Genomic DNA, 25350 nt, shown 5'->3' with positions numbered 1-25350 from the left:
CAGATTTTTTTGTTTGTTTTGTTTTTGTTTTTTGTTTGGCTGCTTGGGGCAGCCAAAACCCTGGAGCCGGCCCTGACCCCACGTACCCTTTGGCTTACCATGGCTGCCTGGAAACCGAATTCTGTTGTCCAGCCATGTGTGATGTGTCACCATACTGGCAGGCGCTCAATATAAAAGGCAAAATGCGACCTTGTACCTATAACACATGTGCGGTCTGCTGTGAATTGCTTGATTCACTGTGAAAGAGTCTCCCTTTTGTTCTCAGAAATGTATCTTCTTAAATTCTACTCTCCCTTTTCCCCCCCTGCAGCTGCAAATGTTTCTATGCTCCCCGTATCAAACTCTGTCCATGAGGTTATCGCAGATTAGGTGGTGAAAAAAACCGCACTCGTGATGACATGTTTTCAGAGCTCATGCAGTCCTCCTGCACTGATAGGGCACAGCTGAATGCTTGGAGGCATTCGGTGGCAGAGGCCAGGAAAGCATTCAGTGAGTGTGATCGGAACACGTAGGAGGAGATGCTGAAGCTAATGGGGGAGCAAATGGACATGATCAGGTGTCTGGTGGAGCTGCAGGGAAGGCAACAAGAGCACAGACCGCCGCTGCAGCCATTGTATAACTACCTGCCCTTCTCACCCAGACGCCCAAGAACGTGGGGGGCAGCCTCCGGGCACCCAGCCACTAAACTCCAGGGGATGGTCCAAGCAACAGCAGGCTGTCATTCAAACAGCTTTGATTTGTAGTGTTGCTACAATAAGCAATGTGGCCTTGTCCTTCCCTCCTCCCCCACCCCACCCGGGCTACCTTTTACTAGTCAGCGTTGTCAGTGATCTCAAGGTTTTTTTAATAAATAAAGGATGAATCGATTCAGAACAATAGTGACTTTATTTCCTGTGCCAGCTGTGGTCAAAGGGGGGTATGGGGATTGGCTTACAGGGAAGTACATTCACCAAAGGGGCTGGGCTTTGCATCAAGGATAAACACACGACTGTCACACCATAACCTGGTCAGTCATGAAACTGTTTTTCAAAGCCTCTCTGATGCGTGCTCTTCTAATTGCCCTGGTGTCTGGCTGTTCAAAATTGGCCAACAGGCGATCTGCCTCAAACTCCCGCCCCACCATACGTGTCTCACCCTTACTCTCACAGATATTGTGGAGCACACAGCAAGCAGCAATATCAATGGGAATATTGTTTTTGCTGAGGTCTAACCTACTCAGCAAACAGCGCCAGTGCCCCTTTAAATGTCCAAAGGCACATTCTACCACCATTCTGCACTTGCTCAGCCTATAGTTGAACTGGTCTGGGAAGAAAGTCCCTCCTTGCAGCTTTTTGAACAGCCCGGAGTTCCGAAAGATGTGAGCGTCATGCACCTTTCCCGGCCATCCCACGTTGATGTCGGTGAAATGGCCCTTGTGATCCACCAGTGCTTGCAACTCCATTGAGAAGTACCCCTTGCGGTTTATGTACTGTTTGGCAAGGTACTCCGGTGCCAAGATAGAGATATGGGTTCCGTCTATCGCCACACCACAGTTAGGGAACCCTATTGCAGCAAAGCCATCCACTATGGCCTGCACATTTCCCAGAGTCACTTCCCTTCTTAGCAGAAGGTTATTGATTGCCTTGGCTACTTGGATCACAGCAGCCCCCTCGGTAGAGTTGCCCACTCCAAATTGATTCCTGATTGACCAGTAACAGTCAGGCGTTGCAAGCTTCCAAAGGGCTATCACCACTCGCTTCTCAAGTGTCAGGGCAGGTCTCATCTTGGTATTCCTGCGCTTCAGGGTGGGGAAAGTGGCCTTATGCATGCGAAAGTTTTGCAGCCACAAGGAATCATCCCATACCTGCAACACTATGCGGTCCCACCAGTCTGTGCTTGTTTGCTGGGCCCAGAATCGGCATTCCACTGTATCAACATGCCCAATGCCGCCATGATATCCCAATTGCCACATCCCATGCTTTCAGGAACATCTGTGTCTATGTCCTCCTATCTTCCTCGTGCTGGCGGCTCCTAGCTAGGCTCTGCACATACTGCAGGATAATGCACGAGGTGTTTACAATGCTCACAAAAGCAGTGTGCAGCTGAGTGGGCTCCATGCTATGGCGTCTGCATGGATAACCCAGGAAAAAAGGTGAGAAATGATTGTTTGCCGTGGTTTTCAAGGAGGGAGGGGAGACTGACGACATGTACCCAAAACCCCCGCGACAATGTTTTTGACCCATCAGGCATTGGGAGCTTAACCCAGAATTCCAATGGGCAGCGGGGACTGTGGGATAGCTACCCACAGTGCACCACTCCGTGAGTCGATGCTAGCCACGGTATTGACGACACACTCCACCGACCTAATGCGCTTAGTGGGGACACGCACGATCGACTGTATAAAATCGGATGCTAAAGATCGACTTCTATAAAATTGACTGAATTTCGTAGTGTAGACATGCCCTAAGTAACGGGGTTTAGGAAGAAGCTTTCCTTATGGACAATGCATTCCATGACAACCTTCTGCAGAGTTTCTTGCACCTTCCTCTGAAGCATCTGGCCACACTGTCAGAGACAGGATACTGGACTAGATGAACCAATGGTCTAATCTATTATGGCATTTCTGTAGGGGCAATGTCAGTGTTTCTATGAGTCATATACAGTGTGATCATGATCTCTGTACTGCATGACATATCTGTATATGTAGCCCAAGGTAGCATTGGCCTTCTTGATGCCATACTGCACTGCAAACTCATGCCTATTGGCCTGATTCTCCACAATCTTGCATCTACTATAATTATTCACTCCTACCCAGACTGAGTGCAAAGCACCTGTGAAACATCAGCACTGGTATAAGAGAGCGTAGATTTCATAGACACATTTTTATACCTACCTGGCACAGGTGCAAGTGACTACACAAGGTATAAGGCACCGGCAAATGAGGTTCCAGTATGTATTCAGAAGGGCTTTTCCAGCATTACTTGGACATAGGTTTTGCCCTTAATCTGCAACACAGATAGTGTGTATTTTCCCCAGATATAATCAGCACTTTTCAAAATTGAATCTTATTTTATCTCTATTTTTAATCTCTTCTGATCTCGTTGTACTTTTCCCTCTGTCCTTATGGGTATTTGTTGCTTGTCTCAGCTTAGACGCCAATGCAAGTCTCATCCTGCTTACTGCCTCTTCTGGATCACTAATATGACGACAAATTAGACCAGACCCAACATCAATCTACAGGAGCCCATTAGAGATCATCCCTCAACTTTACATATTACATTTATCATTACTTTTGAATATGGTCTTTCAGCCAATTTCCAATCCACATGACAATGCTCATGTCCAAATCAGCTTGGATTCAGTTTTCAAGGAAGATTACATTTGACATGGCATCAAAAGCTTTATTAAAATCTAAACAGGGAACATCTACTGCTTTTCCATCCGTTACTAATTCTGTTAACAAAAAGTTAAAGTTTGTCTTGCAATATTTATGTATCTATGTAAGTCATGCTGCTTTATATTCACAGTTCTATTATTCTTTTGATATTTATGGAAAGAATGACATCTAGCAGTATATCTAAGTAGTCACTGATGAGGAAGAGGATACCCCCCAAAAAGGTCTGGTTAAATGAGGTAAGCCACAAAATAAACTCATTCAAAAGTAATAAAATCTTAAGTGAATCATTTTCAGGTGGTGTCAGCAATACGAAGCAAAAACAATAGAAGATAACTCCACATTGGCACTATGCCATTTTTACTTTGCTTACTGATTTGCAATTTGTGCCATGCATATAAGCAATTGAGTAGAAATACCATCAGAAGCTAGGGAAAGAATGCTGATAGGGTAAGGGGGAAAGATTAGATGAAGGTTATACAGTCCTCTAAATCATGTGAATTTTAGGCTACTATTTCACTCTAAACCAGGGATTGGCAACCTTTGGCACGCGGCCCGCCAGGATAAGCCCCCTAGCGGGCCGGGCCGGTTTGTTTACCTGCCGCGTCCACAGGTCCGGCCGACCGCGGCTCCCACATCCCTCGGCCCGCGCTGCTTCCCGCCGCCCCCATTGGCGTGAAGCGGCCAACAGCTGCCAGTGGGAGCCGCGATCGGCCGAACCTGCAGACGGGGCAGGTAAACAAACCGGCCTGGCCCACCAGGGGGCTTACCCTGGCAGGCCACGTGCCAAAATTGCCAATCCCTGCTCTAAACCATGGTAGAAATTTTGACCGGATGCTAGAGCTAAGCTTTTCCTATGCATAAGTGATACTGACACAAAGACAATTCTGAAACATAACAGAGCAACAAGAGAGAGTCTTCTGTGGCAAGAAGACTACAACTGTGTTCATTAATATAAATATAATTCAAGTCAGTCTCAAATAAAGACAATTCAGACATCATTTATGTTTGATGCTACCATGCTTCAAGGACAAGATTAGGATCAGGGATTCAATTGAGGAAGAAGAGTGGGTGACACCTTTTTAAACATAAATTAGTTAATATGGAGTAGTAAAACAAACTGGAAGGGTGGTTTCTCCTTGTGAAATGTTTGAACCTTGCATACAGACAAGGTGAAAGCCTTGTAATTCTTTGCTTTTTGCAACTCACTCTCAGTTGTTAGGGCACAGAAGCTAAGTACACCTTGGGAAAATGAGACCGCTGTGTCAGGTTTCCATAAACAAACCTCTCATATTTTACAAGGAAAGAAGGGGGGGAAAGTACCAGCCCCAGAACAAGTCACAGCACCACCAGCACTAATACATAATAACCCACGGCATTTATAGATGACCTGTCATCTCAGAATCTAGAAGTGCTACCATCATCTCTGCCTACTGATTGCATGGTACTAATTGTCCCGGTAGCACTAAATTCTCTGCTCCACCTCCAGTGGGTTTGTAGTTGGGAGGAAGAAGGCTTTTCCAGCCACTTATGGACATGATGATGACATTTGTGTTTTCTGAGTCACTTCAGGTGAGCCACACTACAACTGTTCATTTAAGACATTTCCATTATGACTCTTCTAAACATTCCAATGCCTACATATTAATGTTTTGATGCCCTCTGAAGCCTGTGCTCTACAGGGGGGGAAAAAAAATCACAGTTTCAGACAGCACCACATGACATGCAGGCCTGAATATCTGCTCTATTGGCTCAGTCCTAAAGCGTGCCAAGTAGATCTGTTTAAAAGTTTTCCATCAACATTTCTTTTTTATTAAAAATTGTAGGAATGTGTTGTTCCCGAATCGTATGCCCACGAGAACGGCAAACTGTTCCCTTGGCAACGAGGCAGGAGTGACCTTGTCCCAGTGTCTGTATTTGGGAAACTTATTGGCAACCTGACATCACCCTCGCAGCTGGTGTTCACGCGCTCAAGAGATGGGTCCGTTATCTTGTGTGCATGTATATTGCCTGGCTTCTCTATGCGCAGAAATGTAACCACTAAGAAGAGTTGTAAACAAAGTAAGGAGAAGAATAAAAACCCCAGGAAAAGTTTTCCTGGGAGGCTTTTTGCTTCAGGCTTTTAAAGCTCTCTAGCTACCAGAAACCTGGTGTTCTATTTCCTTTCCTGTGTCGTCGCCACAAAAAATGGCCCTTTTTCCACAAGGAAAATTGCTATTTAATTCTAAATTATCTGTTTTTGGTAAAATTCTTCTCTTGTTGACAAAACAAAAACTGTTACTTGAAAAATTTTGGTAAAAAAATAAAAAAAAATCCCACACACATACCTGAATATTTTCCACAAAGTTGCAAACCACATGAAATTATTTCTTTCAGAGTTTCTCAGAGAGAATATTTACCATTTTCTGATCAGTTGTGATGCTCAGCAAAGTGGCCCCAGTCCAGGAAAGCACTTGAGCACAGTTGAACTTGTGAGCAGTCCCATTTTCTGTACCCCTTGCCTGTCATGTGAAATGTATTAAGCTCTTAGGTTTTCACTTTGCAGCACATGGTGCGCACAAAGGGAAAGAAGCAAACCACAGCAAGCACTAGCATGGCTGCTCAGCATCATCGTTTTTTGCACACTGCCCGTTGCCAAGTGAAACTTACCAAAAAGTCTGGTCAATTTCAATTTGCAGGTCTGCTGCACAGTCACCACAGTGGACTGGAGCTATGCAAAGGAAAACCTTGACCAGGGAATGAGAAAGATTATCACAAATGGGAAGGAAGCAGAGGCTAGAGATTGATAAAGGAGAAAAAGAGAGGTACAGAAAAAAACAAATGAAAAATGCATGAGGCACCAGGCAAGGCATGGTGTGGAAGTGCAAACAAGAGGAAAATGGATCAATCAGAACCAGGAGGGAAATGCTGCTCCAGCCAGACAAGACAGACAGATTCACAAATCACACAGAGACAAAGCAAAATTTGTTCTTTTTTTTCCAGGACCACAAAGAAGAGGAAGAACAATTTATGAATAAAATAGAAAGAAGAGTATGTGTGTGTAAATATACATTAGTGTGTCTTGGCAGCACCTAGTCTCCAGTTAATGTCATTGTTTCCCCCTTCCCTGCATTTGCCCTATGCAGTTAGAATGTTAGATAGCTGTGCAGTCTCCATAACCCTAGTTGTCCCTTTCTATCAGTCACATGCTTAGTGCTCAGAAAGAAAAGAAAAGAAAAAGTCTCCTCACCTTGTTTATTATCATACAACTTACAGTCCAACCCAAACAAAAGTCTTGCAGCCCTCCCCAAGACTCCATAGTTCTAGGCCCTTTGGCCCTTCCAAGTGCACTGAGGGGAAAACCCTGGGATTTTCCTCTCCTCTTGTATCAGAGGCTACAGCCTTGAAGCAGGGCCTGGGTCTGTTGTCCTTGTAGTTTTCTCTTCTTAGTTTCTCAGGTAAAGTCCTTCACAGACTCCATTCCGACCAGGCTGCTACCTAAGCTTCTGAGGCAAGCTACCACGCAGGTCTCATCTCTCCCAAAGTGAGCAACAGCCTGTCTCTTCAATACACCCTCCCCCGCAGGCTTGAATGCGGTTCACATGGTCAGTCACATGGTCCTTCCCAGTCAAATCCCAAGGGACAAAACTCATCGCAGGTGGGACCCTGCACCTTCACTCCTCTTAAAGGCCCATCTCACCCTGTGACAATGCCCCTTTTATTGCAAATAATTCATGTGCTGATTTCTTGTGTACTACAACTAATAAACATAGAGGAGAAGATTTGAGGGAGGGAGGGAATAGACTGGGAGATTTGGAGAAAGGAAGATAAGGCTATGTCTACACTTAAAATGCTACAGTAGCTGCGCCACTGTAGCGCTTCAGCGCAGACAGTACCTATGTCAGCGAGAGGGGTTCTCCCATTGGCGCAGGTAATCCACCGCCTCGAGAGGCGGTAGCTAGATCGACGCAAGAATTCTTCCATTGACCTAGCACTGTCTACGCTGGGGGTTAGGTCAGTATAGCTACATCTTTCAGGGGAGTGGACTTTTCACACCCCTAAGAGATGTAGCTATACAGCTGTAAGTTCCTAGTGTAGACCAGGCCTAAGAGAATAAGTTGTGTTTGGGAAGCTGGAGGAGGGGAATTTTGAGGCGAGAGAGAACGAACACTATTGGCAGGGAAGGATTCTGGAAGGAGATATGAGAGACAGGGTTTGAAAAGAGGGAGAAAAGAAAAAAGTAGAGTACATTTGAAAAAGGAGAAGAGATTGGAGGAATTTGGGAAGGGGCACCAGGGAAAGTGAGGAGAGAATGAAGAGCTTGGAGGTGAGAAGGAGAGAGTGAGATGAGTTTGGAGAAAGGGTTCGTAGACATGGGGAAGGATGTGAGTGGGGCTTAGAGAGTTTAATTTACTATAATCTACCCCTTCTTTTGGCCCTCCTTGGAGTTCAAGTCACACTAACTTAGAATCCCTTAGACTCTGGGGAAGAAATTCAGAGGTCCCATGTAATGGGTGTATGTCAAGAGTCTAAATTGATCAGCCAAAAGGTGCAAGTTTCAGTATTTTAGATTCCCTTAGACTTAACTCTGAATTTGACCCTAACTATTTGCTATGTGTTTTTATTTTTTTAACTCTACCACTAAATAGTAAATTTTAAAAAATAAATGACCACTTTTGTAATACTTATAGATCAAAAATACTACAAAGTCATCCATTTAGGTTTTGTCTTCTGGTTCTGTAGCAGTTAAACAAATATTATTCACAGAGATCTTTGATGACATCATCACCACTGTCCAAACAGTGATGGGCCAGTATGAGAAAGCTCTAGATCAAAATTAATATTGATTCAGCTCTCTAAGAACAGGAAAAAACAAAATCAATACTTAGTTCAAGACGCAGAGGAAAGTCTTTTTTGCTGTTTTGTCAGTTAAGAATTTTTCAGATGCTTTTGTACTTGAAGATCTTGCATCTGATTTGAATTTAAAATATTGAATTTGCCATATGCATATTAGGCCCCCATCAACACTACAAATGCAACTACAAGTGATTAGCTCCTGAGACAAGAAAGCAGTATAATTCCCATTTTATAGATGGGAAGCCTAAGCATACAAAGATTAAGGACTAGCCTTTCAAAGGTGCTGGGCACTGATGCTCCCATTAATTAAAACTGGAGCATAGATGACTTGTTCAAGGTCACATGCGTCTGTAGCAAAGTCAATAATTAAACCCACATCTCCTGAGTCTCAGTCCAGTGCCTTTACTACAAGATCATCCTTGCTTCTATGAGAACACAATTCTAATGACCCTAATATTACCTCTGATTATGCTGGACTATGCTGCTAGACACTTTCAAAAAGATAGAATTATTTCTGCTGACTCATGCTGGCAGGTGGGTCCTACTAGTTTATCCAGGATATACAGGGCATCCCTCTTTGAGGGAGAAGGACCTAGAGGCAGGAACAGAAGGGTCCTCCAGAACAAACCATATAAACAATGGGTCTGGGGAGTGCTTACACTGAGGCCTGGGAGGAACTCCACTTGTTTACCTCCTGTTTTAGTTTATAGTGGGGCTAGGATGACATATCATGACAAACTGTCGTGATACAGTATACAATGAAGTTCTATAAAATATGTTGTCCCATCTAACTACAAAGAAAGTAAAGTGTTACAACACAGATGCCCTGAATTGCGCTGGACAAACCTGGATTGGCTCAATTAGCACTGTACGGTAAACAGGCTCTTAATCAATCAGCTTTGCCAAGTCAAGAAATAAAGAAGCTTACATGAGCATTCAGGAAACAAAAGTAAGGAGATTGATTATTTGGCCTATTTGAAAAGAAGCTTCTTGAGTTGTAGAAGTTGGTAAATTATAATTTTGCATACCAGTCCACAGCTCTTATGGTTATGATTCCCTTGTTATACTTCATATATTTGCCCAGCATCACTTACTTGTAAGTGGGGTACTTAGATGGCACAATTTTAACTACTAGTATTAGGGAAGTAAACTGCAGAATACCACCAGTGCAGAACACTGAACACCCACCATTTGCCACTAAATGATGCACTGACTAAATAATCTCTTTATGCTTTTTTTATCCCCAGGCCCAAATATTCTTAAGAATGGCTTCTACTTCCTGTGCATCAAAATCTAAGCATGACCATGCTTACATTTCCTGACTGCAGTGCACTAGGGACTGAATCACTACCCTCAAGTGTACTAGTTACAATTAAACCCCTGACATGGAAAGCCACTGAGTTAGCGAGGGAAGACATGAAGAGATAAATCAGCCATACCAGATGGCTAAATGCCTTGAACAGCTAGAGGGTGTATTTAAAATTCACTGTCATGATTCAAACTTTTTATTTTTGTTGGTCAGAAATGCTATCTGACAGTCAGTTAATCTTGTTCACAATGCATTGCTCCTCAGCAAGAGATACTAAACCATTAATATTAGGGATGCTGAGCAACTGCAAGAAGAATTAATTTATACGTCTTCTCTCATACATCAGAGTATTCTGACCTGAGAAACAGCAAATGACTCAGCAACAGCTTGGATTGCTATTAAGATACTTTATGATATATTTGTCTACACTGAAACAGCTATTCCAATTCTTTTGCCACTGCTACTCAGACGAAAAATAATCAGTTCAGTAATTACTAACTGAAAATAATCTTACACTACAGATATGAAATAACTGCCTTTGGGGGAATATTTTAATTGTATTCCATCTTGCTGGACTGGACTTGAAGTTATGACTCACCACACAATGTTACGTCCCATTCCCATCAACATTCAAAGTATCTCGTGACAGATGCAGATGAAAAGGCAATTTGACGTACAGCTGCATCAGAAATTGTCACCTGATTGAATACACCGTTATTCTGATACAAAAAGTTATATTCAAATCAGCTGGAAAACAAGCTCCCAATTTATGGTGGATGCCTTAAACAATGTGACTACATACCTCATCTGTTGCAATAACCTCACAACAGCAATGTAGGCCCATGGAATCAGGAGACTTAACTATTTGAAATCCCTCCCAGTTGCTTCCAGCACACCACTTCCACCACTTGCAGATAGTGCTGAATTCAGCAGCATCCCTGTTCGCTGAAGTGAGGAGCCGTGAGCACATTGCACCTGCTCTTACTCCTGGGGGAATTCTGGCCAAAAAAATAAAAATTCTCTGCCAACAAATTAAAAATTCTGTGTACAATATTTTAAAATTCTGCATTTTTCATTTGTCAGAATAATACAATATAATCACATCAGTTTCAATTATTTTGGTAATTTATTTCAAAATACCTGTCAGCAAGTATGTCTGTACCAATGTAGACAACAAAAAAGATTTGGGAAATGTTTTTTGACAAATAGGTTCCTTACTAGGCATATTAATACAGAACTTTGAGTAATAATTTATTTAAACTACAATACAGAACCGTATTTCTGACAAAGGCTTGGGGGAATCAGGTTTAATGGAGGAGCTGAGGGACAGGGAAGTAATTGCTGAGAAGGAGCCTGGGAATGAACCTGGAGGGTTGTTGGTTGTGGGTGGGAGAAGTATGGAACAGGGTTTTTTGGGGGAGAGAAGGGGGGGAAAATGATTGTTAGGGCGTTGGGGAGCCTCCCACATTCAGACCCTGTCCCCATATGTACCTTCACCCCCTCTCCTCATCCCCATGTGTCCCTGTACCCCCACTCAGCCACATCCCCCGTCCCCATGTGGCCTTGCCCCTCCCTACCCACACATGGCCCTGCACCAGTCTATCCTCCCACTAGCCCTTCTGACCCCCAGTCTATGTGACCCTCCAGCAGCCCCGTATGCCCCGCTCTGTCTCCCCCATATCCTGTGCCTCCTCACCTCGCCCTGCGGGCAGGGTGTTGTGAGGAACACAGCCTCTCCTTCTCCCTATCAGCAGCTGGCTGCTCCAGGCTGTGAGATGGCTGCCATCTGTTCAGGTGCCACAGCAGCCCCTGGTGGACAAAAGGCATAACTGCAGTGTCTCTCTGGCAGAATGTATTTTCTACGGAGAAAAAAAATCTGTGGGGGAACATGAATTCTGCATGTGCGCAATGGCACAGAATTCCCCCAGAAGTAAATCTGCATTCTTTATACTAGCTGCCTATACAGTGGGACTGATTTTAGGCCAGCCCTGTTGAATTAACAGAGAGGAAGCTGGCCCTGTTGGTTTAATAGAGAGGAATCTCTATATCTGAGACCTCCTAGTCATGGTTAAGGCTATGATTTAGTCATGGGTATTTTTAGTACAAGTCATGGACAGGTCACGGGCAATAAACAAAAATTCATGGCCTGTGTCCTGTCCATGACTTATACTAAAAATACCTGTGATTAAATCTTAGGGGGGGGGTTGCACTGGAGGGCCATGGGGGGGATGCTGCTGAGAGGGGAAATCTGGGGGGGCACTGCTGGCGGGGCTGTATGGGGCTGGATGGCCAGGGACCGCTGCCCAGGGCCACGGACTGCAGCTGCTCCAGCCACACTGTGACCGCTGCCGGAGCAGCGGCTGGTGTGGCTGTCCCCAGGGCCGCTCCAGCAGTGGCTGGTATGGCTGTCCTGGGAGCCACGTGAGCAGCTGGCCCCGGATCCAGCTGCTTGGGCATCTGTGGAGTCAGCCACCCTGGCCCCTGCAGAAGTCATGGAAGTGACTTCCGTGACCTCCATGACAGATACGGAACCCTAGTCATGGTACATATCTGTGCTCAGATCCACCCATAGTTCAAGGGTTCTAATGTTGAATCTTAGATTCCTATAACAACTCTTCATGTACAGCACTCAGTCCCCTGGAATACCTGGCTCAATTCATCTCTTCTCACTTTTAAAACATCTGAACATGTTACTTTTTCAGAAAATGTTTTCGTTTGTATTCACTGTTGGCCCCTATGGCAGACACCAGTCCCTTCCTGCTCCCTTTTTTACTGGCAGCACATCCTTTGGCTTTTTAATCCTCATTTGTATGGCTTGGTTTGTGATGGTTTTTAACTGCATTGTACTTTAAATTATTCAAGCAACACCTTGAGTGCCTCGAGAGGGGTTAGTACATTATATATAATGTAGCAGGTACGTAACATGAAAAATGTCAATGTTAGAAGGAGTGTAGTGATCACCATTAAAAAGTCAATATTTGCCAACTGACACCAGAGTTATCATAGTTATCTCCTGTAAGCAGAATCTGTGGCTGCTCAGATATCAGTGTGTGTAAATGCTGACAATAATAGTGACTTCTCCATGTGTATCTGTGTATTTGTGTGAAGAGAAAATGGTGACAGGAGGACAAACAAGCAAAGAGAAAAAAGAACCAATGGAGACAATTGAAGAGGCAGTAAAACACAGACTGTAAATTGCCCTGGGGATCCACACGAACATTGTGTGTAAGGAAACTATTGAGGTTTTGGACCTGTGAGCTAGTAATTAGACCAAAGGATGAAGTTCAGCAACAATGGCCTAGGGTGATCAGATTTGCAAAGTGAGAAAACAGGACACCTTTCCTTGTGGGGGGAGAAAAAGAATGAGAGCTTTAGTGGAGGTGGGTTCAGTGGGGGGATAGAAGGGTTTTGGAGCTTGGGGGGGTGGGAGAGAAAGAGGTCTACTCCTTCTCCTCTTCTTCAAACAAGCAACTCTCCTTCCTACCCAACCATCGCCTCTTTCTCAATAAAATCCTGGACAGATAAAGTTAAAACAAAGGGTAGAGTTGGAGAAAACAATGTTTGCTAGAGCTGACTGAAAAATGAGACATTTTTCATTAACATTTTCATTTAAAATTTGACCCTGTTTTTGTCAAAAAATATTTTTCAAGCAGCTCTAGGATTTACCTCTCTAACTGTACCTCTGGGGGGGGAGGGGTTCTCACAGTCCCAGCCCTTATACTGTATTTTCTAGCCTCTGGGCTAGATTCTTAACTGATGTGAATTAGCATAGCCCCCACTGCCACCAGTGGACTTATGCCAACTCACACCAGCTAAGAAGCTTGCAAGAGGACCTGCTTTCATTTATTTAAACTGTACCCTGCTCCAAGTTCTATTTTATTTCTTGCTCTTATTCTCTTTCTCTCTAAATTCTACTCCGTGTGGGATATTGGTTCTTATATATTTATCCTGTTTTGCTCTCTGTCTTTCTTTCTCACTTTTTCTCTGCTCTTTTCTTCTCCCCACTCTATCATTCCATCAACCCCCGCCCTTCTTCTCACCTCCCAGTTCTCCCTCCCATCTCTCTTTCACACTCTCTGCTACATTCTCGCTCTCTCTCTCTCTCTCACACACACACACACACACACACACACACACACTCCCATACTCATTTGCACTGTTTAATTTCCTAACCTTGGACCCATTCTGTCCCCTGTAAGACAGGATGAAACTTCATGTAGTGAGGAAAATCAGGCCAAAACACTGCATTCACATTAGTGTTTAACAAGGAGCGGTACATAGGGGTAACAAATATAGGTATATAAAGAAGTATTATAATGGCAAAGGACTTTCTTACAAAAAATTGTCATAAGAATTTGGGAAATTGGAGACAATTACTTTGCATGTTGCTCCCTAAGAAACTGCTTAAATTACTGCATCAAAGTGATCATAAGTTTCTGATAATCTGAACAACAGTAGTATGCGCACCTCAGACTACCTTGAGTCAAAGTTCCTTGGATTCAAATGTTTTGCTGGCTCTGGATGCATACAGGGACTGCTTACCACTCAGGCATACATGTAACAGTCTCCAGAGACGGGTTCAGACCCATGCCCTGACCCCACATGCCTGCAATGTCTCTAAGTGTTTGCACAGTGGCTTGCCATTAAAGATGACATGTTACAGGTAATGCTCATTTTAAAAGGACTTTTTAGCCTTGCCCACTGATTATTCCAGGACTAAGGTTTGCCTTTGTATTACATGTAACAATACAGCACATCTTCCTCCAACCCTTTCTGATGCATTCTGTCAGATGGATCTCTGCTCCCTCTGCACTGTTTCCCATGGAGGGGGGGGGGAGAAGGCAGGCAAGCTCACAGCCATTGTTGTTCCGCTCCATCCCCTAGGCTGGGAACATAACACTCAGCTATGCAGAGGAGAGGAATACTTTGCATGCAACAGCTGCCCCTCTAGCAGTTTAAGGAGTGACACTGGCTGATTTTAAAGAGAGACAGAACAGTTCTCCATGATGATGTATTTGTTGAGTGACAGTGTGCTAGACTCAGAGGAACAGTATCCATAGCATAGGCTCTCCAAGATGTGGAGTTAAAAGAAGAGGGATGGAAATGTAGGGCTCCACTCTGGATACAGGAGACTTCTTTTGGGGGAAAAACAGTAACTATCTGTTAAATATGACTTTGTAATTTGGATTATTCATAAACTCAGTTGCTTCTTCAGCTAAAAGACAGTGGAGTACAGACATTTTTTTCAACAGCATAAAGAAATATATAGACACCTGACATCACTTTTGTGTGAGATTCTCCTTTTATAATACAAGAATGTATGCCCCAGGATATCAGACAGACAAGGTGGATGAGGTAATATTGGACCAACAGAAGTCTGTCCAATGAAAGATACTACCTCACTGACCCTGTTTCTGTAATAAACAAATGTCAGATTACTATCATTATTCAAGATATCAGCTATCAAAATCCTTATTACTACTGGATGTGAGATTGTCTGTGTGCCTTACAACCTTGTGTGTCAATCAAATATCCAATCCTGAATGACTGTGCTGTGAGATCCGTGTATGACAAAAGCATTTCACTGGTAGGAATAGATTTGAAGATCAACATTATCAAAACAAAATTCTGCCTTTTATATTTAAAGCAGATAATGAAGTTTTCACACATGCTGAGTTGCACCTGTGATACCACTGAGATTTTTGAAGTTTATCTAACATTAGACATGTATCCCAATCTCAGAATTTGCATCCTGATTTTGAAGAAGTGTGGCTTTGTTTTGGTCCATTATAGAGATAAGGATCAGGTCTGAACTCAGATCTTAACTGCATTCTGATCTGAACACCCACCCTTCAGATCCAGGGGATTTGTTTAGGCCTATTTGTATGTTAGACCTCCCACTTTAAACTCTCAGTTTAACTTCACTATTAAAAAACATTTAAATTTAAAATCTAGTCTAAATAGGTGCACTGGAAAATCAGGGAGAGGGGAGAACATACGTTTCAGGGGACTAGTGTGGGAGGGAAAGCCCTTCACCTCTGTAGGTACCTGCTTTAAAACCAATCCTAGTCCATGTGACCAAAAAGCGACATCAAAGGTGTGTAGTAGCCTGTATGAAATGAGCGATGATTGAAGTATTGTTACAACAGGTGTCCAGAAAACCACCACAATACTTTACAGTACTTAGCAGTCTAAGCACAGAGTAAATATTGAATGAGCATGGAAACTGAATCAACCCCTGACCTCAAAATTAGTTAGATCAGAATTGAGTTACATTAGAAGAGCAGTGTGGGGAAGGTCTGCACAACAGGGGCCCATTCTGTATCTCTTATGAAGACAAATGGATGATGACAGACTCCAGAGTGATCCATCCAAGATCTTTCAAAATCCTTACATTCACTATAAACACATTTGTATTTAATTTTTAACTGTCATAGACCTGTGGATCCCAGGAATGTTTAAGAACAGAGCAAAAAGGAGTGGGGGATGGGGGGGGAGAGAATGAAAGATGTGAACAGAAGGGTGCAAACAGAAGCTCTTTTAAATTCTGGGTACACAAAGAGTCCGTGGAAGGAGGTAGACCAGCAAGAGATGCCTGGGGAATTGGAGAAGAGCAGCAGAAACAGCTTTTTCACTACACTGACTCCTTTGTAAACCACTTTGAGGTCTACTCATGAAAAGCACTATATAAGAGTGAGGTATTATTTCAGATCATATAACATGCAGTTTGATTCATTCATGGAGTACACTGGACTCTGCCTCAGCAGCAGAAAGTTCACCCAGATATGGGTTTGAGGAAGCAAGAGACTTCTGCAACCTCTGCACCACTTGGGGACCTTTGGCCAGCCAAACCAGCCCCAGAAATGGATGGTTCAGACCAGGGAAGTGATGTGGCTATGTTGCTCAGAGAAAATGCTGATTAAGCCTCTTCCCATGGGATTCCTATGGTGCCTCAAAAGCAGTTTAAAGCCACCACCCCATTGTGGAAACCTCGGGAGAGGGCAAAAGCACAAACCCTGCTTGTTTTCTCCCATAACATACTGCTATAGGTCGCTACTGTCACTTCCGGTACCCCCCACTGCCAGTGTAGGTTAATCAAGTCAGTAGATGTTACAAGTGTACAGATTATTGAGAGAAAACCTCAACCTATTTTAAAAGGCTGTAAAAATCTCAAGGGGTTGGTAACACAACAATCTGTATTTCTTTGTCCTTTCCTCTATCTTCTGATAGTGACAATAACACCACTAAAAGAAGGTATAGGGGAATAAGCCAGATCAGCTAGTGGCATGCCTCCTAAATAGGGAAATGGACAGAAACATCACCACAATAAAAGGAAAGGAGGGGGAAATGTTATATCATTAATAGAAGGAATACAAACAACAGTTTAATGCATCCAAAGAAGTGGGCTGTAGCCCACGAAAGCTTATGCTCTAATAAATTTGTTAGTCTCTAAGGTGCCACAAGTACTCCTGTTCTTTTAACAGTTTAATGGACTTTTACCACTGTTTCCATGGGCATCTGTGGGGACACATGCATTCTGTGGGATATCTAACTACTGAAGAAGCATAAAAAGTGTGCAGAATTGGAAAAACTGATTTATTTTTATGAAAAAAACATGAGACTCAGTATGTCTTCTCACCTGGTATGTTACCTGCCAGGTGGGAAGGAATTATTTTTTTTCTTGAAACAAGACAAGCAATGCAATGACTGAGGGGAAGTCACTAAGGATAAACTATCGAGAACTAACATCACTAGTAGGCAATTAATGTAAATCACTAGACAGGCAAATAAAAGTACTGCCCCAAGGGGGAAATTGCATATCCTGGTTTTCACCAGGTTCAAAAGGCCCAACAAACACAGAACTAAGACTTGTATAAAATGGGCAGCCTGCTACAGAGATGGGGTCACTCTCACTCTATACAAGTACTGATTTGACTCTGGGACCAAGTAGGACCGACCTTACAAAAGGGGTTTGAAGGACTTTGAAACCTACCAGGGTTTTCATGTGGAAAATGACACCTGGAAAGGCACTTGCATATAAGCTGTTTATTGTTTTCAAGATATGTTTTCTTTGGAGTGCTTTTGTTCTAAATAAAATACTTTGCTTTATGAAGGCTGGTTGGTTAACCCTGGTGTAGCCCCTGGGAAAGAACAGGACAGCGAGTGCCGAACTAAACACGGTGAATGGCAGGAGCAACTGCAGTCTATACTCTAGCTGCAAGGAGGGGACTGCTAGTTCCCATACCGAGAAGCACATCGCTCGCCCGCGCCGCTTCCTACCACCCCCATTGGCCCGGGACGGTGAACCGCGGCCAGTGGGGGCTGCTTTCGGCCGAACCTGCCGCGTCAGCATGTAAATAAAACTGGCTCGGCCCGCCAGGGTGCTTACCATGGTGAGCCGCGTGCCGAACGTTGCCGACCCCTGCCCTATACCATCATAAGCACAGGTATGAGCAGCGTGCACACTCCCATTGTGCACCCTGAAGCTCCAGAATGGCTTGTACCTTTCTGAGGCATGATCCCTCCTGGGTTCCCCCAGCGTGGTACTGCCCTGTGCTGCACCCAGTATTGTGCTGTGCCTACAAACCACCCTTTGGCCCTGTATATGGCATCCTCAGATGGAAGGTGCTATAGAAGTGCACAGTATTATTGTTGTTAAATATCTCTGGTTAATAAGCTGTACAAGAACAAAAAACATTTAAACATGTACAGTATACTACAGTACGTGTCTCTTATTGCAAGAATTTTCAACCAAAAAATTCAATTGGTTTAACATTCTTGTTGCCTTTAATGGCTGCTTAATTATGCTGATGTCCCTTGAATCCTCCATTGTGTGAATTTCCTTGAATTGCCACTGCAGTGACTGGTATAGGATAAGGCAGGATTGCTCATGTTTACATTCTATTTCGCAGTAGTTGTTTCCTCTCCCAGGAGAAAAAAAGCCAGAGCATAGAAAAAAACAAAAACAAAAATCGGACCTCACAAGAGGACTGGAAAAAGAATTTAAGGAATATCTGTTTAGATACAATACTGACTACTCTCTGACAAGCTTTATTGCAAATGGGAATTATTATTATTTATTCAGTGGCAGCTGTGAGTGCTCAGCAGTGGTCAGGATAAGGTCCAAGGCCCACCAAATTGTCATGACCTTTTACACCAGTAGAGGATCTGCCCGGAGGTAAAATGCTATTTCTATTCAAGTCAATGGCAAAGACAATCACAATTACACCCTAGCTTTTCAAAAACTCATCTCCCATTTTGGCACCAAAATAAATTGCCAGCATTTGCAAATTGGATTCTGAGCTCTTTGGAAAAGTCTCACAATTGGAGCGACTAAGCCTTTTCAATTCTGAGTGTTTTTGAAAATCTGGCCCAGCCAATCCAAAGTATATCATTGCTAATTATCATAACTATTATTATTCCATATCAATCAACATACTGTTTTAATATCTGCTTCATATTATGAATACCTTCCCTGAGAAGCCCAAAGTAATTCCTGCAGTTCATTCAACACCCAGGAATTCCCCTCCCCCCAAATGATCAGGACCTGCACTGTGAAGGCAGTGAGCTTTATTTGCCTTATAAGGAGAAAGACCATATTCTACCTGCTTTGGTCCTCAGCGGTCTCTCTTTCCAGTTAGTTTTCCAGAACGCTGCATCCTTATTCTAGGCTGCCTTTAAACCAGGGACACAAAGGGCAAAGGCTCCTGAGATATAGCCCATGCCCTCACTTTAGAAAAGATTCGGAGTCTTGGGTGACAGTCCAACAGCCATTCAGTAAAAACCAATTGACTTTGGCATCCTGGACAGGAAACTAGGGACTCCCATCTACAGCCCAAGGCCTGGTGGGAGAGGGTCCTGTTGGTAGCTCCAGACCCTGCCTGCAAGGGACGCTGACTGAAGTGACCGTGGAGCAGGCTGACAGACAGGCACCTTCACTCGGGGAGGGACCAAGCCTGACATCGGGGGGTTCCCTGGCTAGGAGGACCCGGCCCAACAACAGCCAGAGCCCAGCGCTAGTGCGAGCCCCCCGCTTCCCCCGCCAGCCCCTGCCCGGGCTAAGCCCAGGGACCCGCCGGGGAAGGGGACAGCGACGCGCGGGAGCCAGCGACCCGGCTGCCTTTACCTCCATGCCCAGCTTCTGCTTGAGCACCAGGGCGGCGCACAGGTAGCCGGCCCGGCCCACGAAGAGCTCGTCGGAGCCGCACTCCAGGAAGGTGACGGGGGCGCAGATCTGGCTCAGCTCCCGGAACCGGCCCAGCAGCCGGCCGAAGTCGGGCAGCCCCAGGGCTTGGTAGACCAGCGCGGCCACCGCGTAGACCCCGGCCCCGCCGAGCAGGAAGGCGGCCCGCGTGTCAACGTCCGGCTCGCCCCACTCCTCCTCGTAGCGCACGCAGGCGTCGACGAGGCGCCGGGCCGCCAGCAGGTAGGTGTCCCGGGCCGGGGCCAGGAGCGGGCAGCGCGCGGCGTGGTACAGCATGTAGGCCACCCCGGCCAGCCCGCCGTACAGGCCGCCCCCCGCCGCCGCCGCCGCGCCGCCCTCCAGCGGGGGCACCTGCTGCAGGATGCGCTCGATGGTGGAGGCGACCCAGGGCACCACCGCCTCGTGGCGCTGCCCGGCCGGCAGGCTGCCCGCGTAGTCATCGAAGCGGTTGGCGAAGCAGCGCTTGCTCTCCATGCCCCCGCCGGGCCGGGCTGCAAAGGGGGCGCAGGGACGCGGCTTCCGCTTCAGTGCCTTGGAGGAGCTGGGCGAGCAGCCCGCGGCGGCTGCACCGAAATCGGAGCGGGGGTTTGATTAAGAGTAAAAGCCCGTCCCCGCAGCGTAGCGTTGCTCCCTTCGCGAGCCGATTGCCGGGGCTGGCTCCAGCCTTGGTTTAAATGGCTCAGAGAAACCCCGCCGCTGCCTACTGCTGCTGCTCGCCCAGAGAGAGAATCTGCGCTAGCAGGAGGCCGCCTCGCCCCGGCCCCGCCAACCTGCTGTCGTCCTTGGCTGCAGATGCGGCTGTCAAGCGGGAGGGCGCATCACTTGCCGGAGCCTCGCTCCGCACCCCTAGCGGAGGGCGGGCGAGGAGAGAGGAGGGAGGCCAGTGGAAGGCTGCAGCCCCTAGCTGGTCCCGCTCAGCGCTTCCCCACGACCGGCAAAGAAAGGGGAGCGCGAGGGTGTCTTGGATTGATCCAGCCCTACAGCTTGGCTAACGCAAATGCAGGAGGATGGCCATTCTTTTCTTCTTTCCTGCTCCCAACAGGCCTGTGGATAATCCTGGTGTTTTCCCTTGTGTCTCCGCCCGCAGAGACAATGGTTGCCAACTCGGGTTTGGACCTATTCCTGGAGGTTTCATCAAATGACATAATCTTTAATTAAAGGTTAATCTTTAATTCCTGGAGACCATAGGACAATCCTGGAGGGTTGGCAATCCTAGCAGAGGCACGGTGGATCTCCCTCATGGTGGTACTGCAGGGGCAAGAAGGTTCTGGGCTGGGCTCTGTTCTTTGCCCACTGCAGCTGTCTAAAGGGACTGTAAGCCAGCAGAAACAGCTCCCAGGGAATTCCCCTAAGGGGGTTCCCTGCAGTCTCCATTACCCCTCCTTATAACCTCTAGCCTTGGGGTGTGTGCCAAGGAAGGGGTGAGTGGTCAGAGTGCAACTGAGCTGCAGCCAGAGGTGAAAGTAAGCCAGTACGGTCCGGTACGGTGTACCAGCAAGAGCCAGTACGCCGTGCCGGACTGCACCGGCTTCCATGGCCGGGATTAAAAGGGCTCTGCGCTCCCCGCCGCTGCGGAGAGCCAAGAGCCCTTTAAATCCCGGCCCCAGCCTGGCAAGGCTCGGGGCTCCCCGCAGCTGCGGGAGCCCCGAGCCCTTTAAATCCCAGCTGGAGCTGCAGTGGGGATTTAAAGGGCCCAGAGCTCTGCGGCAGCCGGAGCCCTGGGCCCTTTAATTTGCCCATGAGCCCCGGGGGCTCCCAGCCACCTCTGCAGCTGGGAGCCCCGAGTTGATTTAAAGGCCCTGAGGTTCCCAGCCACAGCCCCAAGGCCTTTAAATCTTGAGAGGCCCCACCTCTTCCAGTTGAGGCCCCGCCTTTTCCGGATGAGACCACGCCCCCCTCAGGAGTCTACAGTACCCGTAAATTCTGTAAGTTACTTTCACCCCTGGCTGCAGCTGTTCTTGGCTATGGAACAGCCCTTAAGGGGCCATTGCAGCCAAACATAAATTAGAGCATATTGGAAGCCAAGCAGGCATCCAGCAGAACAGAAGGTAGAGAGGAGATGCAAATGTGGCAAAAGCCCCCATTGACCCTCATTTCCTCATTCCTGCGCCATGCAGAGTTTGGGAGGAACAGAGATGTTGACCTATTTTCAATGGAGTAACTCATCCTGATTTACACCAATACTGTAGAGATTCCAAGTTTTAAAAATATAGCTCTCAACAGCTGTAGTACCAAATACTATATATGGTCAGGGCCATATCTTTCCTTTCCTATGTAAAGTTGCACAACATGAATGCACTTACCTTCAATGATATGTGACTTCTGTCCTCCTATTGATCTCCCATGCAGAAGGTGGGGCTAGTGATGGCATGGAATGATCGTAGTCTGTGGTCTCTGTTCCACACGGAAAGCCGAGCCTATGTCTACTTCAGTATGGGCACTACTACAGCAGCATACCAATGTTGCTATAACCCCGTAGCATAGACACGGACTACAGTGACAGGGGTTTTTCCATTGCTGTAGGAACTCCACCTACCCAAGCAATGGTAGCCAGACATAGCTGTGGCACTCAGGGGCATGGATTTTTCACACCCCTGAGTGCTGTAGCTATATTAACTGAAGTTTTATGTGTAGACCAGGCCTGAGATAAGAGCAGCTGCAGAAGCAGCCAAAGGAAAGACTGTTGCATTAGGAAGACAGTGTAAAATGGAGCCCCGCTGGGGCCACCCCAGCCCTCACCACTCTTGGACCCAGAACTGTGCAGGGGAGACCCCCCTACCCCCACACACACATGCGCTGGGGAAGCTACAGCCTGGATGGTATCTCCCTTCCCTCCTGCCATGGGGCCTGCAGAAGCAGCCAAAGCAGGGACTTTCACACATTCAAAGAACTTCCTACCGTTTTTATGGGAATTTCTCTACCCTGTGCGGATTGGCCATTTCCTACAACCCTCCCCATACTCCTCCCTCACAGTCTCCTCATCTCAGTTTCACTCCACATCTGCCCCTCTTCTCACCTGCCCTGTCCCTCTCACCCTTCTCCTCTTACATGCCCCCTTTTCCTTCCCTTTTATTTCCATTTAGCTGATCCCCCACTAGCCAAACCAACCACCACCACCCCAAATCGCGGAATTAACATGTTGTTTACTGCCATCACATTGTTGCAGTGGTGCCAGTTAGGGTGAAGGGCTGGCTGGGGAGGGAATTTCCTCCCCCTGCCAAGAAAGCGGGGTTGGTTAAGATTAAGTGGTTGATTAAGTGAATTGGCACCACTGCTCTAAGGGTTTCATTCCTGGCACTGGTAGCAAGGCTGTCTCAGATGCTGTCATGTTGTCATTTGCTGCATTCTGCAAGTCCTTTTATGAGGTTCAGCGTATGTAACCTAAGTTATTGGTGATCAAAGCTATGTTAACCAATGCAGGTTTTTCCAGCATAATTTCTGCTGGCTGAAGAGGGGAACGTATAAGGTATAGTGAAGCAGAATCAGGGCCCGTGTCTTTTTTTCTTTTTTTAAAATATCCTATCAGGAAAGGACAATGCCAAAGTTATTTGGCTTCTAACATTTACCAACAAGAGTTTGTTTTAAATCTCACTAAGTTTTTTAAGGTTTATTCATTCTCCAAAGTTCATGGAGATTTTCATAATTCAGATATCAACTAATAACATACAAATCAGAGTATATTTTGTAGTGGGTCATCTCTTTTAGATTCATTTTTGGTAAGTATGATGACAACAAAAGGTGACATCAATCACATACTAATATAAGCTAATAAAGACACTTGTTCTGAATGTCATTTCTGAAAACAGAAATTATATTGTTCTGATAGTACATGGTTCATGCTGCTTTTAGCTTTACTAGACTTTTGTTTATATGTACTTACTGCAATTCCTAAATATAAATAGTCTCAGTATTGCCAACCTCAAGCATTAAAAAATCACGAGATTGGCTTAAATAGCATGAGTTCTTTTTAAAAAATAAAATGTGTAGGTTTTTTTTTTTTAAATTGTCTTCTGGTTTCTGAGACTTTCGGCTGTACTTGCTTCACCTTTTCAAGCTTTGTCCCTACAGGATCTCTATCAAGCATTCTTAAAACTACAATACCCACCTGGTGAAGTGAAGAAACAGATTGACTGACCTCACACTTGGTAAAGCACCCCCATCCTTTCATGTATTTATACCTGCTCCTGTATTTTTCACTCCATGCATCTGATGAAATGGGTTCTAGCCCACGAAAGCTTATGCCCAAATAAATTTGTTAGTCTCTAAGGGGCCACAAGGACTCCTCATTGTTTTTACTTGATAAACTGGGTGCAAGCAAGCAAGCAAGCTGTTTTAATATAGCTAAATGAAATTGTGTATGTCTAGGAACAAAGAACATAGGCCATACTTGCAGGATGGGAGGGGGTCCTGGTGAATCAGTTGAACGTTGAACTCCCAGTGCAATGTTGTGGCCAAAAAGTCTAATGCAACCTTGGCTGTATAAACAGGAGAATCTTGATAGCAGGTTATTTTATCTCTGCATTTAGCGCTGATGCCATGGGTGCTAGAATACCATGTCCAGTTCTGGTGTCCCCAGTTTGAGAAAGTTGTTGATAAATTGGAGAGGGTTCAGACAAGAGCCACAAGAATGATTAAAGGATTTGAAAACATGCCTTAGAATAACAGACTCAAGGTGCTCAATTTATTTAGCTTAACAAAGAGAAGGTTGAGGGGTAACTTGATTACAGTCTATAAGTAGCTACATCCAGAACAAATGTTTAATAATCAGCTCTTCAATCCAGCAGAGAGAGGCATAATACGATCCAGTGGCTGGGAGTTGAAGCTAGACAAATTCAAACCGGAAATAAGGTGTAAATTTTTGACAGGGAGGATAATTAGCCACAGGAACAGTTTACCATGAGTCGTGGTGGATTCTCTATCACTCGTGATTTTTAAATCAAAATTGGATATTTTTCTAAAAGATACATTCACATTGCACTGTTGTAGCTGGCGTAGCAAGATATTTACCTGCCAGATGCACTAAAGATTCATCACCATTCCAGAGGACATGTGTCCATGCTGATGACAGGTTCTGCTCGATAACAATCCAAAGCAGTGCAGACCAATGCATGTTCATTTTCATTATCTGAGTCAGATGCCACCAGCAGAAGGTTGATTTTCTTTTTTGGTGGTTCAGGTTCTGTAGTTTCCACATCAGAGTATTGCTCTTTTAAGACTTCTGAAAGCATGCACCACACCTCAGCCCTCTGAGATTTTGGAAGGCACTTCAGATTCTTTAACCTTGGGTCGAGTGTTGTAGCTATCTTTAGAAATCTCAAATCTTTGCGTTTTGTCAAATCTGCAGTGAAAAACTGTTCTTAAAATGAACAACATGTGCTGGGTCATCATCCAGGACTGCTATAACATGAAATAGACCTCCACCCCCATATAACGCTGTCCTCGGGAGCCAAAAAATCTTACCGTGTTATAGGTGAAACCGCGTTATATCGAACTTGCTTTGATACACCAGAGTACGCAGCCCTGCCCCCCAGGGCCGGCTCTAGCTTTTTTGCTGCCCCAAGCAGCAAAAAAAAAGCGCCGCCCCCCGAGCCCCCCCGCCGAGCGCCGCCCCGCCCCCCCGCCGAGCGC

The 25350-nt window shown here is 45.5% G+C and overlaps 1 protein-coding gene across 1 annotated transcript in view; it reads right to left on the bottom strand.

Annotated features, from left to right (window-relative positions):
- Positions 1 to 20196, bottom strand: part of LOC112104201 (lanC-like protein 3) — a 42470-nt gene extending 22274 nt beyond the window's left edge. Inside the window, exon 1 of the mRNA XM_024196378.2 lies at positions 19645 to 20196. Coding sequence (XP_024052146.2) covers positions 19645 to 20196 — 552 coding nt within the window. The remainder of the gene's footprint in view (positions 1 to 19644) is intronic.
- Positions 20197 to 25350: the final 5154 nt, after the last annotated feature.

The sequence above is a fragment of the Terrapene carolina genome, unplaced genomic scaffold (genome assembly GCF_002925995.2).
Source record: "Terrapene carolina triunguis isolate 2854851 unplaced genomic scaffold, T_m_triunguis-2.0 Scaffold22, whole genome shotgun sequence".
Lineage (NCBI taxonomy): Eukaryota > Metazoa > Chordata > Testudines > Emydidae > Terrapene > Terrapene triunguis.
Note: the sequence above shows the minus strand (reverse complement) of the source record. Positions and strands in the feature narration are given on the sequence as shown.